The sequence below is a fragment of the Peromyscus leucopus genome, chromosome 17 (assembly GCF_004664715.2).
Source record: "Peromyscus leucopus breed LL Stock chromosome 17, UCI_PerLeu_2.1, whole genome shotgun sequence".
NCBI classification, from domain to species: domain Eukaryota; kingdom Metazoa; phylum Chordata; class Mammalia; order Rodentia; family Cricetidae; genus Peromyscus; species Peromyscus leucopus.
The window spans coordinates 12,383,474-12,398,796 of NC_051077.1; the positions used below are offsets into that span (position 1 = coordinate 12,383,474).

A 15,323-nucleotide genomic window follows, 5' to 3' on the forward strand; every position below is an offset into this window, starting at 1 on the left:
GAAATGAATAAGTGGTAGTTGTGAAATGTCTCTGCATTTATATATCCATAAAATAAAGAAAATGGAAACCTCTCACACTCACAGACTGGAGTATTTAGTATGTTAAAATGGCAGTAATTGCCACAAGTGTCCACTTTCTACTGCAGTTTCTTGGTTGTTTTCTCTTTGTGTGGAGAAACTTACACGAATGAGATCAAATGTGATGTTTATCTTCCTGTGTCAAGGTTACCTGGCTCAGAATGATTGTTTCCAGCTCCATCCACCGGCCTTCCTATTTCATAATTTTGTTTTTCTTCATAGCTAAATAATATTTCATTGGGTAAGTGTACACATTTTCATTATCTATTCATCCGTTGATGGACATCTAGGCTGTTTCTGTTTCTTGGATATTATGACTAGAACAGCAATAAACATGGAAAATCAAGTGTTTTGCAGTAAGATATAAAATTCTTTGGGTATTGCTGTTATATTTGGGATCATATGGTAGAGCTATATTTTACCTCCATAATAATTTCCATGTGGCTGTGCCAGTTTGAATTCCCACCAGCATCAAATACATGTTCCCTCCCCCACGTCCAAATAAGCCTTTGTCATTTGTTTTTGGGTTTTAGCCAGTCTGGCTGGAGTTAAGAAGCAATCTCAAAGCAGTTTTGAGATTTCCAAATGGTTAAAGATGTTGAACATTTGCTTAAATATTTCTCAACCATATTTCATCTTTTAAGACCTGTTTAGTTCTGCTGGATGGTAATGGCACACACCTTTAATCCCAGGACTCAGGAGGCAGAGGCAGGTGGATCTCTGTGAGTTCCAGGACAGCCAGGACTATTTCACAGAGAAACCCTGTCTCAGAAAAGAAAGAAACAAACAAACAAACAAACCCAAGAACTGTTTAGTTCCATCACCAATTTGATTTTTTAATTGAGTTCTTTGTTTTTGTGGTATTTCCATCAATGATGCATCAAACAATAAAAATAGAGCAGCTTCCTCTTGAATTGGTTTGACCAAGAGAGAGCCTAAATTTGAATTCTCTTCTCTTCTCCCTGTGTCTTCCATCTGTCTTGAAAAGGGAGGACACTTATCACAACACTCCAAGGAGGTGTTCGACTTATTAGATGCAGCCCTGTTTCCCTGGGAGGTTACAGTCACCACTGATGGTCACCTGAAGCTGTCTCAATGCCTACACCGGAAGAGCTTTAAAATCGCTCTACTAAATGTGCCACCTGCAAAGGGAAAACTCCATTCAACCAGTTCAAAGAACGTTTGTAGAGAGAGCAATCTCAGGGGCTGTTATCTAGATAGCTCAGGGATTCAAAGTCTGTCAAGTCCCCATAGCTATCACCTGCCTCTCTGTGGCACACAGAGTCTGAAAATGTCTAGAAGACAATGAATAGATTTTTATCCACTCAACAGGAAGACTTAAAATCAGTTTGCTATTAGTATGGGTGGGCATCTTTACCGGTTGGTGGGAGCACAGAAGATGATAAATGCCCTTTTGAATAGAATTCCAAATTCCCTGAAGAAAGCATTGCTGTTAGCTTTGATGTGGCTAAAGATTACCCTACGAGCCTTGGGAATAATTCTTTCTGAAGCTTTTCCCTTAGAGATTATCCAGCTAGTATACCATATCTAGCCAGGTTCTAACAAGTTCAGAGGTCAGGAAGGCAGCCCCTGAAAGGAGAGAGGTGGGGGCTCCCCATTCTGTCCTGGAAATCTGGTCCTGGTCAAAGTCCTCAAGGAGACTCCCTTCTGAGCCTCAGTTGGCTGGGTTCCTATTCTGCCTTCTGTCTACCCCCATAGTCATAGTGTTAGCTAGCATGGATTCATGGCTAAAATTCTTCTGCAGGACCACCTCTGACCTGCAGAAAAGGGGAATCTTTGGGGGGACTTACTCTCTCATCTTGGCCCTAGCCCTGATAAGAGCACTTCTTTCAATCCTTCCCTAGTGGAACTCTGGATTAGAAATAGAAATTGTCAAATTCCTGCCTGCTTTGCCATCAATATAATGACTGCTCCTGGCCAGGAACTGTTGATGGACTAACTGTAAGGTCCCTCTCAGGTAAAAATAAAATATCTGCATAGAGGGTTAATGAGCCTGATGGGATATGTAACATCCATTGTAACATAAGGCAAAGTCCTGCACCTGTGGGATTCCCATGGCGTTCCCTCGTAGACAAACCCAGCTGCTAGGTGTGACCCGGGCCACCTACCTCCCTTAGTCAATCTTACTTTGCAGGCTGAACTGAGCAAGACCTAGTAGATCTGAAAAGGCCTCTTCAGACTAGTCTCACCTTGAGGACTGAGTAGCCCTGTGAGCCTCTGGGCACACCTAGACTTTTGCTTACCTGGGAGTAGCACCCACTATACTTACCCTGTGGTGGGGTGTTTCCAGATTGCGGGTCCATCGCTTTTAACTCTCCTTAGGCCAGTTTTCCAACAGACCCAGTCTCTACGGTGGCTACCTTAGCACTGGCCCAGGGAGACAGTGGACCCCAAAGGCTCCCCCTAAGTTGTGGCCGAATCTTGTAGTAGATGGGACTTACTAGAGTGAATTGGTGCAGGCCTAGGGATTGTAAAACAACTTAGAAGTAACATGGCAGGAGAAACACTCATTAAAAAAGGCCTCCCGCCCTGGTATAAGACATATGAGTTGCCTGTTATTTCAGGAGGGAAAAGGCTGGAATGTTGTAATGGAAAAGAAAGCAAAATCCAGGATTAGAGGAATAAAGAATGTATTTTTCAGGAATATGCCTCCAATACTACTTGAGAGGTTTTTGTTTTTTTGGTTTGTTTTTTGTTTTTTGTTTTTTGTTTTTTTTTTTTTATACTTGGGCCCACCGAGATCTACTAAGAATCTTAATTCAAATGGGATCTGAGCTGTCCATGGGCCCATGGCCTGTCCTCCTGAATGTGGAAACAAAGTCTAACCATACATTTATCACATGTGATCCCCCTTCCTCGCTGGATAATAAGCCCTCAAGACTGTAATATGGCATACTGCATTCTAACTGTCTATGTTCCCTGACTGGGTGAAAGGATTATGTCTCCAGTCACTAAACACAGAGTTAGGTCCAGCTGTCCAGAATCTCATGCCTGTGGGAAACCGCTGGGCAATTTTACAAAACAGAACCCAGTGGTATTACTTCTCCCTCCTAGACTGTGAGAGAATGGCCTTTGGCTTTGCCCCAATGAGAATGGGACCCTGACCTCACCCAGACTTGGTCCCTGGTGTCCACTCCCAGTCAGTACCGTCGGTACATGGGAAGTGAGTGTTTACTGTTGGGGATGGGAGATGAACAGCATTTACTATGACAGGGCCCCTCGTGTGAGCTTTCTAAGCATCGCCCTTGTGTTCCAGGGCTCCCTGTAAAGTTCAGCCTGTTCCAGTCCACCTTTCCGAATAAGACACGTTGATAGTGATGTGGAAGTATTCTCTCTGTTAACTTGGCTCTAGTGTTTCCCTTGAGGGGTTGGTAGAAGAGACAGGGGCGCTGACCCCTGAACGTGGGTGACAAATGAATGACTTTTTGACCCTTTGTGGACACTGCTTTGCCGTGGTGTGCACTTGGAAATGCCTGGTCGATGTTTATGACACATCCTGAGAGGGTTTTGAACAGTTTTCTCGTGTGTTTTGTCTTCCTCAGAGGAGGGCAAAACCGCACCGTTTGTCAGATTTTGTAAGTCACGTTCTCACTAGGGGTTATAATTATTTCGATTACTCGTTTTTCTTCATAGCTACAGATGTTACCTGGTCTGCATTACACCTGGTCACCTCATGGCTCTATGGCATCCCGGGTCTACACAGACAACTGAGTTCCAAAATAGCCCTCCCTCTTGACGGGCCTGAGAGAACTGCTCTTGGGGGTCCACCTCACTCACTCTGGTTGACACCATAAAATACTCCCTTTTCACAGGAAGTAGCTGGACCAATTGTCACCAGCATCCTCTCTGGCGGTCGGCGTTGATCTCTGAGGGGGTGAATGAAGGAGGATCAGAAGGACTTTAGCCAGTCTAGAAAACAGACCGGGCCCTTTAAGAAAGACTTCCACTTGCTGCTATACTGCCTGCACCCCATTGCGACTGTTCAAAATAGATGATGGAGAGGAGCGTGTGAACCCAAGCTCTCTGAAGGACCAATCAGGAGGGAAGGAAGTTCCTGAGGGCGGAGCGCTTCCTGAGTCCAAAAAGTTTGACCCAGATAAACTGCTGAATGACAGAAGCCCGACCTCACAAAGAACTGAGACCGCGATAATAAGCACGGATTCTTTCGAAATTTGTATCAAAAGTGAAAAGGCCCTATAAACAGAATATCACTCTTAACTATTGGAGTTATCAAGATTATTCTTGCCATTTACCAAGAGCCAACTGGGCTCCTCCCCTCCTCCCACCCCCACCCCCTGTTAAGAAGCATGAGTCAGCTGGAGTTGCCTCTCAGTCTTCCTTCGCAAACTTGCTTTTGCATGCTACCTCCTTCCCAAGCACACTGTGGGGTGACAGGTCAATGGGTAAGCGAAGCAGTCCTGAGTATATACGCCAAGACCTTTGGAGTCTGGGCCGCAGCCCGTGGAACGGTACTATGTGCATTTACAGTAGCCCTTCCCATCTCCCTTCACACGACCTGGATAACCCCTCACAGGCATGCCCAGAAACGTGTCTCTTCAGAGAGTCTAGCTCTCTTCCAGGATGTCACACAGCACAGGACAGTCTGCAGCTTCAGCTACCATGGGTGAGGAGGCTTCTGGGCACCCACCATTCCTTTCAACGTCTCTAGGCTCCTGGCAACAGGATGGTCTGGCAAGGCAGTGTCTGAAGCTTGCCTTCCTGGGCAGATACCTGAAGCTGCACGTTTGGGCATTGATGAGAAGTGGGGTGCCTGTCTTGGTGACTCTTCACATCACTGTTACAATGTGTCCGACAAATGTGACACAAGGAGGCATTGATCCTGGCTCACCATTTGAGGGTGACAGCCCTTCCCGGTAGAGAAGCCGCGGCACTGCCCCCCTGCAGTCAGGAAGCAGAGCAGTGAATCCCAGCCAGCTCTCACCTTGCTTCTTCCTCTCTAGCCAAGGTCAGGGCTAGGGTGCACACCCAGAAAGGCTCTAATTCAGGCGGTTGACCCAGAAGGCCAGGGTGCAAAGCATAAGCGGTAAGGTGGTGGGGTGGAAGTTGGGGGGTCGGAGGATGAGGGTCGCCAATTACAGACATGGGAGATGCTGAAGGTAACAGGAAGAGCTCAGGGAGTCAGTGAAGAAGACACACAGTTGATACCACTGAATGCCCGCCCCCACCCCTCTGGGGGTGGGGCGGGTACCGGGTGTGACCCAACTACAAGTGGGCTGAATACCAAGGCAGAGGAAACGGCACAGAAAAACAGACGAGCAAGCCTGCAAATTGGTCCACATTCCGTTTATTAGCTCCTTTAGCTGTGACCAAGGGAAGAACGTGGACTCTTCCATTTCTCGGTGAGCCCCTGGGTGCTAGCCTCTTCCGGAAGGAATAGCTAATAACTGCAGAAGAGAACAAAACACAGTTCAGGGCAGTGGCTACAAGCATAGCCACTTTTTCACAAAGTAAAAAAAGGGGGAGCACTGCCAAGAGCAAACCTGTGTGCCCCCACACGGGGCTTCTCAAAGGATGCTTTCAGTTCTGTATGTTCGTTACATTGTCTTGGCCTCAAGTAACTGACTTTCATCATTTTTTAGGATTTTTAATTTTTGAATAAGAAATAATTTAACCAAAAAGCATTTATAAATTTTGCATTTTTCAGACATAATGAAATATTTATAGTACATTAATATATCTATTTTTTAAAGTTAAATACCGATATTTTTCCATCTATTTTTGCTTGTTGTGTGGTAAAGCACATTTTAATTTTTACTTATTTATTCTGTCGAAATGGGTTCTCAGGTAGTCCGGGATGAACTTGAACTCGTTAAGTAACTGAGGATGACCCAGAGCCTCTGCTCCTCCCTGCTTCCATGTCCCAAGTGTTGAGATTACGGACGTGCAGCACGATGAACAGCTGCCTTACTCTTTCTTATTATTAAAATATAATTACACAATTTCCCTACATTTCCTTTCCTTTCTCCAACTCCTCTCATGCCAAGCCCCTTGCTCGCTCTCAATCCCTGGCATCCTCTTTAATTATTAGTGCATTTAATAATTTAATTAATATTTATTAATCATTAATAATAAATTAATGGTTTAATTAGTTATTACATACATATAAATATGTAAACACAGCCTGCTAAGTCTGTTCAGCGTTGCTTGCATGCATATGCTTTGAGGGATGACCACTTGGTGTTACTTAACCTTACTTACTCTTAAGAGAAGGTTGGGACCACTTAGCCAAATTTTTTTTTAAGAGAGAGAAAAAGAGTTAGTCATTTAGGCCAAGCTGACCTCTAACCCCGATCTTCCCACCTCCTCATCCCAAATGCAGGGGTTACAGGCATATGCAATCACACCTGTATCCAAAATGATTTTTTTTATCCTTAAAACTCATAAACCATAAATACTGCGGCCAACCTTACAGATAAAAGAGTCTATAATAATTTTTGTTTTATAAACCCAATTTGTGGATCCTTAGATCTTCTTAGGTGCAATTTCTCAGCTCCGTTCTAATGGGAAGAGCAAGTTCCAGAACACTTAGAACATTTCTAAACTGAATAGAAACATACTAAATTATTTACATATCATTAGCAACAGCTACTTTAGATTTACATATTCGTTAGCAATAGCAACGTAAGGAAATGCCAAATTTATTGGTCTAGTATTTTAGCCATTCATCTAATTGATACTTAGGAATTAACCAACCATGGATTAATAATGTCACTTGAAGTGTGTTCATTTTAAGAAGCATTTTCTAACACACTCACCTGTTGGTAGGTGTTCCACTGCTTGTCTGGGATTTTGTTCTAAATAAATAAGAAAACACCCTTTAGGTCCACAGGATACAATCTGTGCAAATTGTATTATGTTTATTCTTATTGCAATCACTTCCTCTTTCCCTTCAAAGTTGTAGGTTAAAAAAAAAAAAAAAAAAACCAAAAAACCTTGTTGGCAAATTTCTTTTTGTATCATTATGCCAAAAGTCAGTATCTTGAGCTGCCATTCCATTTTATAGCCACAGACTCCATATTTCTAATCAATCAAATCAAATAGTGAGAAAGAGAAAAGAATGGACATGACCTGAGAGTCCCAGAGAACACAATATAGACACAAGACAGAGGCTCTTATAATAGTGTGGTGGGATCTTATCAGTTCTGTCCAGCCTTCTGCTTCCATTAGTACACATGTCCTACCACTCTGACCAAGAAATATCCCAAGTGACTGTGGAGAGCCCAGATCCAACCAATACACCTACAATGCAAGCCCTAGATCGAAGACTCAGGGAAAAATTGCAACAGGGGCGGAAGAAGGCTCAGGAATCCTGTTAGTGTCCCATAGACATGACAGAGGAAAAAAATGCACCCATAAAAATCTCAACAATACGGTAGTCTGAAAAAGCCTGGCATAATTGCTGTGGGATGGTCTGTATGTCAAATTGCTCTGATTGGTCAATAAATAAAACACTGATTGGCCAGGCAGGAAGTAGGTGGGACAAGGAGAGAGGAGAATTCTGGGCAGCAGAAGGCAGAGGCAGGGAGACACTGCCAGCCGCCACCATGACCAGCAGCATGTGAAGATGCCGATAAGCCACCAGCCATGTGGCAAGGTATAGATTTATGGAAATGGATTAATTTAAGCTATAAGAACAGTTAGCAAGAAGCCTGCCACGGCCATACAGTTTGTAAACAATATAAGTCTCTGTGTTTACTTGGTTGGGTCTGAGCGGCTGTGGGACTGGCGGGTGACAGAGATTTGTTCTGACTGTGGGCAAGGCAGGAAAACTCTAGCTACACATAATGACATCAGTTGATGTACCAAAACATACAGGGGAAATTCTACATGGTCCCACCCTATGAGGAAGAGATACAAGTAGTCAATGGCTGCTGAGAGAGTCACAGTCAGTTTGCTCCAGGGACAGGCTCCTACTCCCACGCTCATTGTCCAATCCAAGGTGGTCAGCCATGAACAACTGTGCATACAAAAAAGCTGGATGGACTCAGTAGGTTATATATCTATGTATGCATATTACATATATATATATATATATATATATATATACATACTAGACAATTAAAGATTCTTGACAATCAAATCATGAAGTCTGGGAAGGGGACAAAGGAGGAGCTGGAGAGCGAAAGAAGGGGCAGCAGTGATGTAGATGTAGTGCTCGTATATGAAGTTGTCTTAAAAAAATAATAAAAATGAAACAGGATTCAAGAATGACTAATACCACAGAAAATGTGCACAGTTGTTGAGACGAAAAAGTACACAACCAAATGATGAATGGATCACTGAAGAAGTCATAAAAGAAAATGCAAGGATTCCTAGAAATGAATGAAAGTGAAAACACAACATTCCCAACTCTATACAGTGAAGGCAGTCCTAAGAGGAGAGTCTTCAGCTTTAAGAGCCTAGATCAAAAACATCTTGAAAACCCAAATAGATAACTTAATGGTGTGCCTGAGGGCCTCAGAAAAAAAGCAAGAACCAACCAGACCCCAAAATGTAGGAAAGGAGAAATAATAAAGATCAGAGCATGCATTAATGAAAGAGTTATTTTAAAAACAACAACAATAAAGCAAGAAGTTGGTTCTTTGAAAGATAAACAAGATTGGCAGCCCTTTAACTCATGGTTCTTCCTAAGACTGCGACTCTTTAACATAGTTCCTCTTGTTGTGGTGACCCCAACCATAAAATCATTTTGTTGCCACTTTATAACTGTAATTTTGCTACTATTATGAATCATAATGTAAATATCTGATATCCAGGACATCTTCTATGTGGCACCAAAGGGGTCATGACCCATAGGTTGAGAACTGCTGCCTTAACCAAACCAACTAAAGAAAGAAGAAGCAAATTAGTAAAATCAGAGGTTACAAGTGAGTCATTAGAATAGACATCAGTGCAATTCGGAAACCCATAAGGACACAAAAATTCTAAATTAAAAAAATGTTACAAAGGTAAATGGATGATTTTTCTAGACTTATGTGATATACCGAAATTAAACCAAAATGGAAGAAATACTTTAAGCAGATATATAACCAGCAATGAGCCTAAAGCAATAATAACAACTCTTCCAATTAAAGAAAAAAAAAAAGTCCAGACCCCAAAGGATTCACTGTAGATTTCTATCAGACCTTTAATTAAAAAATTATCAACAGTAGTACTCAAATTATTACATAAAACAGAAAATGAAGGAATGCTTTAAGTTCATTTTATCAGTCCAGGATTAGCCTGATACCAAAACCCAGATAAAGACACAACAACAATAAAAAAAAGAAAAGTCTCATAGCCTTTATGAATATAGATGCAAAATTTCTCAAAAATATATTTGTAAACCAAATATTAAAGATCACATGAAAAGCATCATTCATCATGACCAATTTGGTTTTCTTTCAGAGACACAAAGATAGTTAACATAAATAAATCAACAAATATAATTCATCACATAAATGAACTCAAATACTGAAATCACATGGTTAATTCAATAGGGGTAGAAAAGGACTTTGACAAAAATCTAACTCCCTTCATTATAAAAGTCATAGAGAAGCTGGAGATGGAGAAGCATACCTAAACATAATAGAGTCTATATATGAAAAGCTCATAGTCAACATCACGATGAATGGAAAAAAGATCAAAGCATTTCCACGAACATCAGGAACAAGACAAGGATGCCCATTCTCTTCACTCTATTCAGTAGAGTGTTTGGAAAGTCTTAGATAAATAAGACCATAAAAGGTATACAGTGTGGCAGGGAACAATAAAAATAACCCTGTTTACAAACAATATGATTTTATGCGTAAGAGACTCTGAAGAGTCCACCATACAAGCTCTTAGAGCTGATACACACTTAGAACAAAATGGCAGGATAAAATCGATATACATTCATGCATCTGTAGCAGTGGCAAGCATACTGAAAAAGAAATGCAGGGATTTCGTTCACAGTAGCCACAAAATAAACCTTGGAAAAAAATCTAACCAAAGGGGGAAAGACCTCTAAAGTAAAAACTTTAAGAGACCTAGAGAAAGAAAATGAAGATATTAAGAGATGGAAAGACCTCCCACACTCATCGATCCTGTGTTGGCTAGTTTTATGCCAATTTGACACAAGCTAAAGTCATCTGAGAGGAGGGAACCTCAATTAAGAAAATGCCTCCATAAAGATTGGGCCATAGGCAAGCCTGTCGGACATTTTCTTCATTAGTGATTGATTAGGGAAGGTTCAACTCATTGTGGGTGGTGCCATCCCTGGGCTGTGGTCCTGGGTTCTAAAAGAAATCAGACTGAGCAAGCCATGGAGAGAAAGCCAGTAAACTGCACTCCTCCATGGCCTCTGCATCAGCTCCTGCCTCCAGGTTCCTAGTCTGCTTGAGTTCCTGTCTTGACTTCCTTCAGTGGTGGACAGTGATGAGGAACTGTAAGCCAAATAAACCCTTTCTTCCTCAAGGTGCTTTGGTCATGGTGTTTCATCACAGGAATAGAAACACTAACTAAGACAGATCCAAATAACTATGAAAATGGTCATCCTACCAGAAGCTATCCACAGACTCAATGCAATCCCAATCCAAATCCCAGGGCCATTGTTCACAAACATATAATAAATAATCTAGCACTTTGTATGGAAGAACAATAGACCAAAGATAGACGAAGCAATGCTGACTATAAAGAATACTATGGGAAGTAACATCAGACCTGATTTCAAACTATACATAGCACAATACTGTCACCAAAATAGATACATAGATCAGTGGACTAGAATGTAAATCCAGATATAAGTCTACTTTTCCACAAAAATGCCAAAAACACACACTGAAGAAAATATCTATAAATAAAGAAAATATCTACAAATGGTACTGAGAAAATAGAACATCAACATGTGAATGGAAATAAACATTTATCTCCTACCCTGCGCAAAACCGCAAATAGGTCACGGACTTCAACATACTACCAGAGAGTCTGAAACTGCTGAATTAAAAGTAGGGAGTACAGTTGAAGACAGACGTACAGGCAAGGACTTTCTGAATAAGATTCCAATTATACAGGAATTAAGACCAGCCTTTGACAAGAGAGGTCTCATGCAACTGAAAAGCTCCTGTCCAGCACAGGAAACTACTAACCAGGTGAGGAGGTGGCCCACCGAACAGGAGAACATCCTTGCCAGCTGTGTATCTCACAGAGAATTCAAATACAAAACACACAAAGAACTCTAGAAGCTAAACATCAAGAAAATCAACGAGCCAGTCAAAAAGTAGGCATGGTTCTGAACAGAGAATTCTCAAAAGAAAAAAAAATACAAATTGCTAAGAAACATTTTACAGCTGTTCTGCATCATTAAAATGCAAATTAAAACAATGTTGAGATATCACCTGATCCCAGTCAGAGTGTCCGTCATCAAGAAAATCTGATGAAGAACTGGGGGAAGGGGAACACTTATACCATGGCAGGAGTATAATCTGAAGCAGCCACCGTGGAAATCAATGTGGAGGTTCTAAAACATATAGAAATAGAACCACCATTTGACCCAACTGTACTATTCTTGGGCGTACAGCAATACTTGCCCATCCATGTTCACTGCTGCTCTATTCACAACACCCAGAAAACGGAATCCGCCTAGATGTTCATCAACAGATGAACGGATCTTGAAAATGTGACCCATGTACAAAATGGATTTATATTCTTCTGTGTCTCAGTCAATGTTCTTTTGCTGTGAAGAGAGGCCATGACCAAGGCAACTCTTTTTTTTTTTTTTTTTTTGGTTTTTTTGAGACAAGGTTTCTCTGTGTAGCTTTGCGCCTTTTCCTGGAACTCACTTGGTAGCCCAGGCTGGCCTTGAACTCACAGAGATCCGCCTGCCTCTGCCTCCTGAGTGCTGGGATTAAAGGCGTGCGCCACCACTGCCCTGCCAAGGCAACTCTTATAAAAGAAAGTATTTCATTGGGGACTTAGAGTTTCAGGGGCTTAGTGCATTATCATCATGGCAGGGAGCATGGTGTCAGGGAGCAGGGAGCAGGCAGGTCTAGTGCTGGTGAAGTAACTAAGAGCTACATCCTGATCCATAGGCAGAGAGAGAGAGAGAGAGAGAGAGAGAGAGAGAGAGAGAGAGAGAGAGAGAGAGAGAGAGACGGAGGAGGGAGGGAGGGAGGGAGGAGAGGAAGGGAGGGAGGGAGAGATTGGGCCTGTCATGAACTTTTGAAATCTGAAGTCCCGCCCAAGCGACACACTTCGGCCAGCAAGGCCACAACTACTTCAACAAGGGCACACTTCCTAATCTTTCTCAAATAGCGCCACTCCCTGATGACCCAGCATTCAAATATACAAGCCTACGGGGGCCATTCCTACTCAAACCACCGCATTCTGTACGAAAATAAATTTATGAATTTTCAGGTAAATGGATGGAACTAAAATATATATATTGAGTGAAGTAACCCAGACCCCCCACCCCTGCAAAGATAACTACTGAATGCTCTCTTTGTCATCCATGGATTCTAGCTCCAAATATCTATAATTTGTGTTTAACTTTTATGACCAGTAAAAACCAGGAACCTGGAAAAGGCCTACTTGTGTGGAGGGTCTCTTAGGGAGAGGGGATGACAGATCATGGACGATTATCAAAACATAGACCCGGTACTTAAGTTTAAGCAGGATGGGGATTGGAAGGTGAGGTGGGGAAGAGAAAGAAGGTTAACCAAAATCAACTGTGTGAAAAACCAAACAATTAAAATATATAAATTAAGAAGGAGAGAAGCAGGTACCCCACATTTCAGATATTACTACAAGAAAGCCTTGGGTTATTAGACAAAAACCTCAGTACCAGGTGTGAGGTATACTTCCTTCAGAGTTGCTGGACAGAGATACCTAAGAGGCTTCCAAAAGGATGCAGGATATTATCATTCCACTAGGTCACCACCAGAACTAAGTCATAAGACCATATTGCTAAAGACACCACACGACTTGATTGCAAGGTATAAAGAAATCAAAATGTGACTGAGCTGGAAGCTTTCGTGGTGCCAGAAGGAGCTACACAGGCTACTGTGAACCCTACCAGTTACAGGATCAAAGTTCCCAACAAAATGCACCTGCTGGTGTAATAGTGGCAAGACTGTCAGAACAGTAACCAACTGCTCACTGCTTACTTGGATTTGTGACCTGTTCCACAAAAGTCAAGTCATGCCTGGTCCAACAAAGCCAGTCAAAAGAAAATCATGTGAGGAGATCTTAGGCCGCTGGGCTCAAACTTGCTGTTGTGTAGCTAAATTGTCATGGTTCCAAGCTACTGTCTCAGTATTTTTTTTTATTACACCCATAGATACATGTTATACCTGGCTTTGATGAGAGAAGCCCCTCTTTGTAATGAACAGTGGAAATCGCAGAAACACATGGCTGCTCAAGCTGCTGAGAAAGTGACAGCTGAGTGTGCAGCCCTAAACAAGGCATTCGCACAACCCTTCTGGAACTCGGGTGCTGTGGGATGGTCTGTATGTCAAATGTGCTGCTCTGATTGGTCAATAAATAAAACACTGATTGGCCAGTAGCCAGGCAGGAAGTATAGGCAGGACTAATAGAGAGGAGAATTGAGAGAACAGGAAGGAGGAGGGAGACACTGCCAGCCGCCGCCATGACAAGCAGCATGTGAAGACGCCGGTAACCCACAAGCCACGTGGCAAGGTATAGATTTATAGAAATGGATTAATTTAAGATGTAAGAACTAGATAGCTAGAAGCCTGAGCCATTAGGCCAAACAGTTTAAATAATATAAGCGTCCGTGTGTTTATTTTATAAGTGGGCTGTCGGACTGCTGGGGTTTGGCGGGACCTGGAGAGAAAACTTTCCAGCTACACTAGGGGATCATCTTAGAAGATTAGGTAGAAAGAATGTAAGAACGACAGGGAGAAAGGCAAAGGTTTGTTTACCCAAGCAGTATACTAATGACTTGGGGTTGATGATGTCTAAGTATTAGATGTCATTTTGTTTCCTCATGCATCGCACATCTCTTCTGTTATGACTCGGCATTGTATTCCTTAGATTTTTGCAGGCAGGAGGTTGGGGGAGGGATTAGAATTCCAATAAATTAGTAAATAAATGAAGGACTTACTAAAAGCAAAACTATGATATATTCTTAGTCTGGTTTTTCATAGCCCTACCTCACCAGCTGAATTTAGGGTGTCTACAATTTCATTAAGATGTATAATTAAGTTATTGTTCATTTTCAACATCTTTATTTATGCCACCTTTTAATGCACTCACCTGCTGGTGTAGGTGTGAGTGTTGCTTTCTGATTTGGTTCTAGAAATAGAAAATAGCATGTTAATTGGTTAAATGTTAAGCGAAATAAAAATCTTAACTTTGTGAACAAAAAATTGGACTATTGTATAAGCAACAGGATCTCTTTTACAAGACCAGTTACCAATAAATAAAATAATACACAATGGGATCTGAATAAAGACGAGAATAAGTGTTTTTTTAATGGTAGTTGAAATGGAGCACAGAACCTTTTGTAAGGTAGGCAAGTGCATGGACAACATGCTATATCCTCAGCCTCTCAAATGACATGTCCATCTTTACATACCTCAGCCACAGAAAAACACACATTTCAAGCCATGCAAAAAATGAGAACACAAAATTCCTAGGTTTGCTTTTACTTATCCCCACAGTTTTGGCAGTGTGTGTGTGTGTGTGTGTGTGTGTGTGTGTGTGAGTGAGAGAGAGAGAGAGAGAGAGAGAGAAGAGAGAGAGAGAGAGACAGAGAGAGAGAGAAACAGAGAGAGACAGAGAGAGAGACACAGAGACAGAGACAGAGAGACACAGAGACAGAGAACGAACTGAAAGTGTAGGAGTCCAGGGAACCAAGTGGTCACAGACAAGGAAATCAGAACAGAAAGGAGATACCCAAGAGAGCTACTGAGGCCAATGTCAAACCAGTCCAGATCCCCAGCCCTTTTTGCTGTCTACTCTAAACACAGAGCACATAACTCCATACACGTGAAGATAGCTCCTTAGCCAGAGTAAACATATTCACTCAGAGCAAATACATGAGAATATTCTTTTGCTGACATGGGGACATTGAGTAAGTGATGATCTCACAACTCAGATGGACAGTCACATTCTTCTCGGGCACTGAGGTAGACAGAATGGTGTAAGGCTAGCTAGCACACCTTGCCTGTGACTACACACATACTGTTTAACAAAGACTGAGAACAATGATGCCTCACAGAAGC

At 42.0% G+C, this 15,323-nt stretch overlaps 1 protein-coding gene across 2 annotated transcripts in view; it reads right to left on the reverse strand.

Moving 5' to 3' along the window:
• Positions 1 to 5,386: 5,386 nt before the first annotated feature.
• Positions 5,387 to 15,323, reverse strand: part of LOC114705737 (disintegrin and metalloproteinase domain-containing protein 32-like) — an 81,533-nt gene continuing 71,596 nt past the window's right edge. The window contains exons 18-20 of one of the 2 annotated variants that reach the window (XM_028887791.2): positions 14,353 to 14,391; positions 6,876 to 6,914; positions 5,387 to 5,504 (exon numbers count right to left, since the gene is read on the reverse strand). In XM_028887791.2, the coding sequence (XP_028743624.2) occupies positions 5,498 to 5,504; positions 6,876 to 6,914; positions 14,353 to 14,391 (85 nt within the window). In that variant the 3' untranslated portion in view covers positions 5,387 to 5,497. The remainder of the gene's footprint in view (positions 5,505 to 6,875; positions 6,915 to 14,352; positions 14,392 to 15,323) is intronic. The other variant, XM_037211653.1, reaches the window with a different exon arrangement.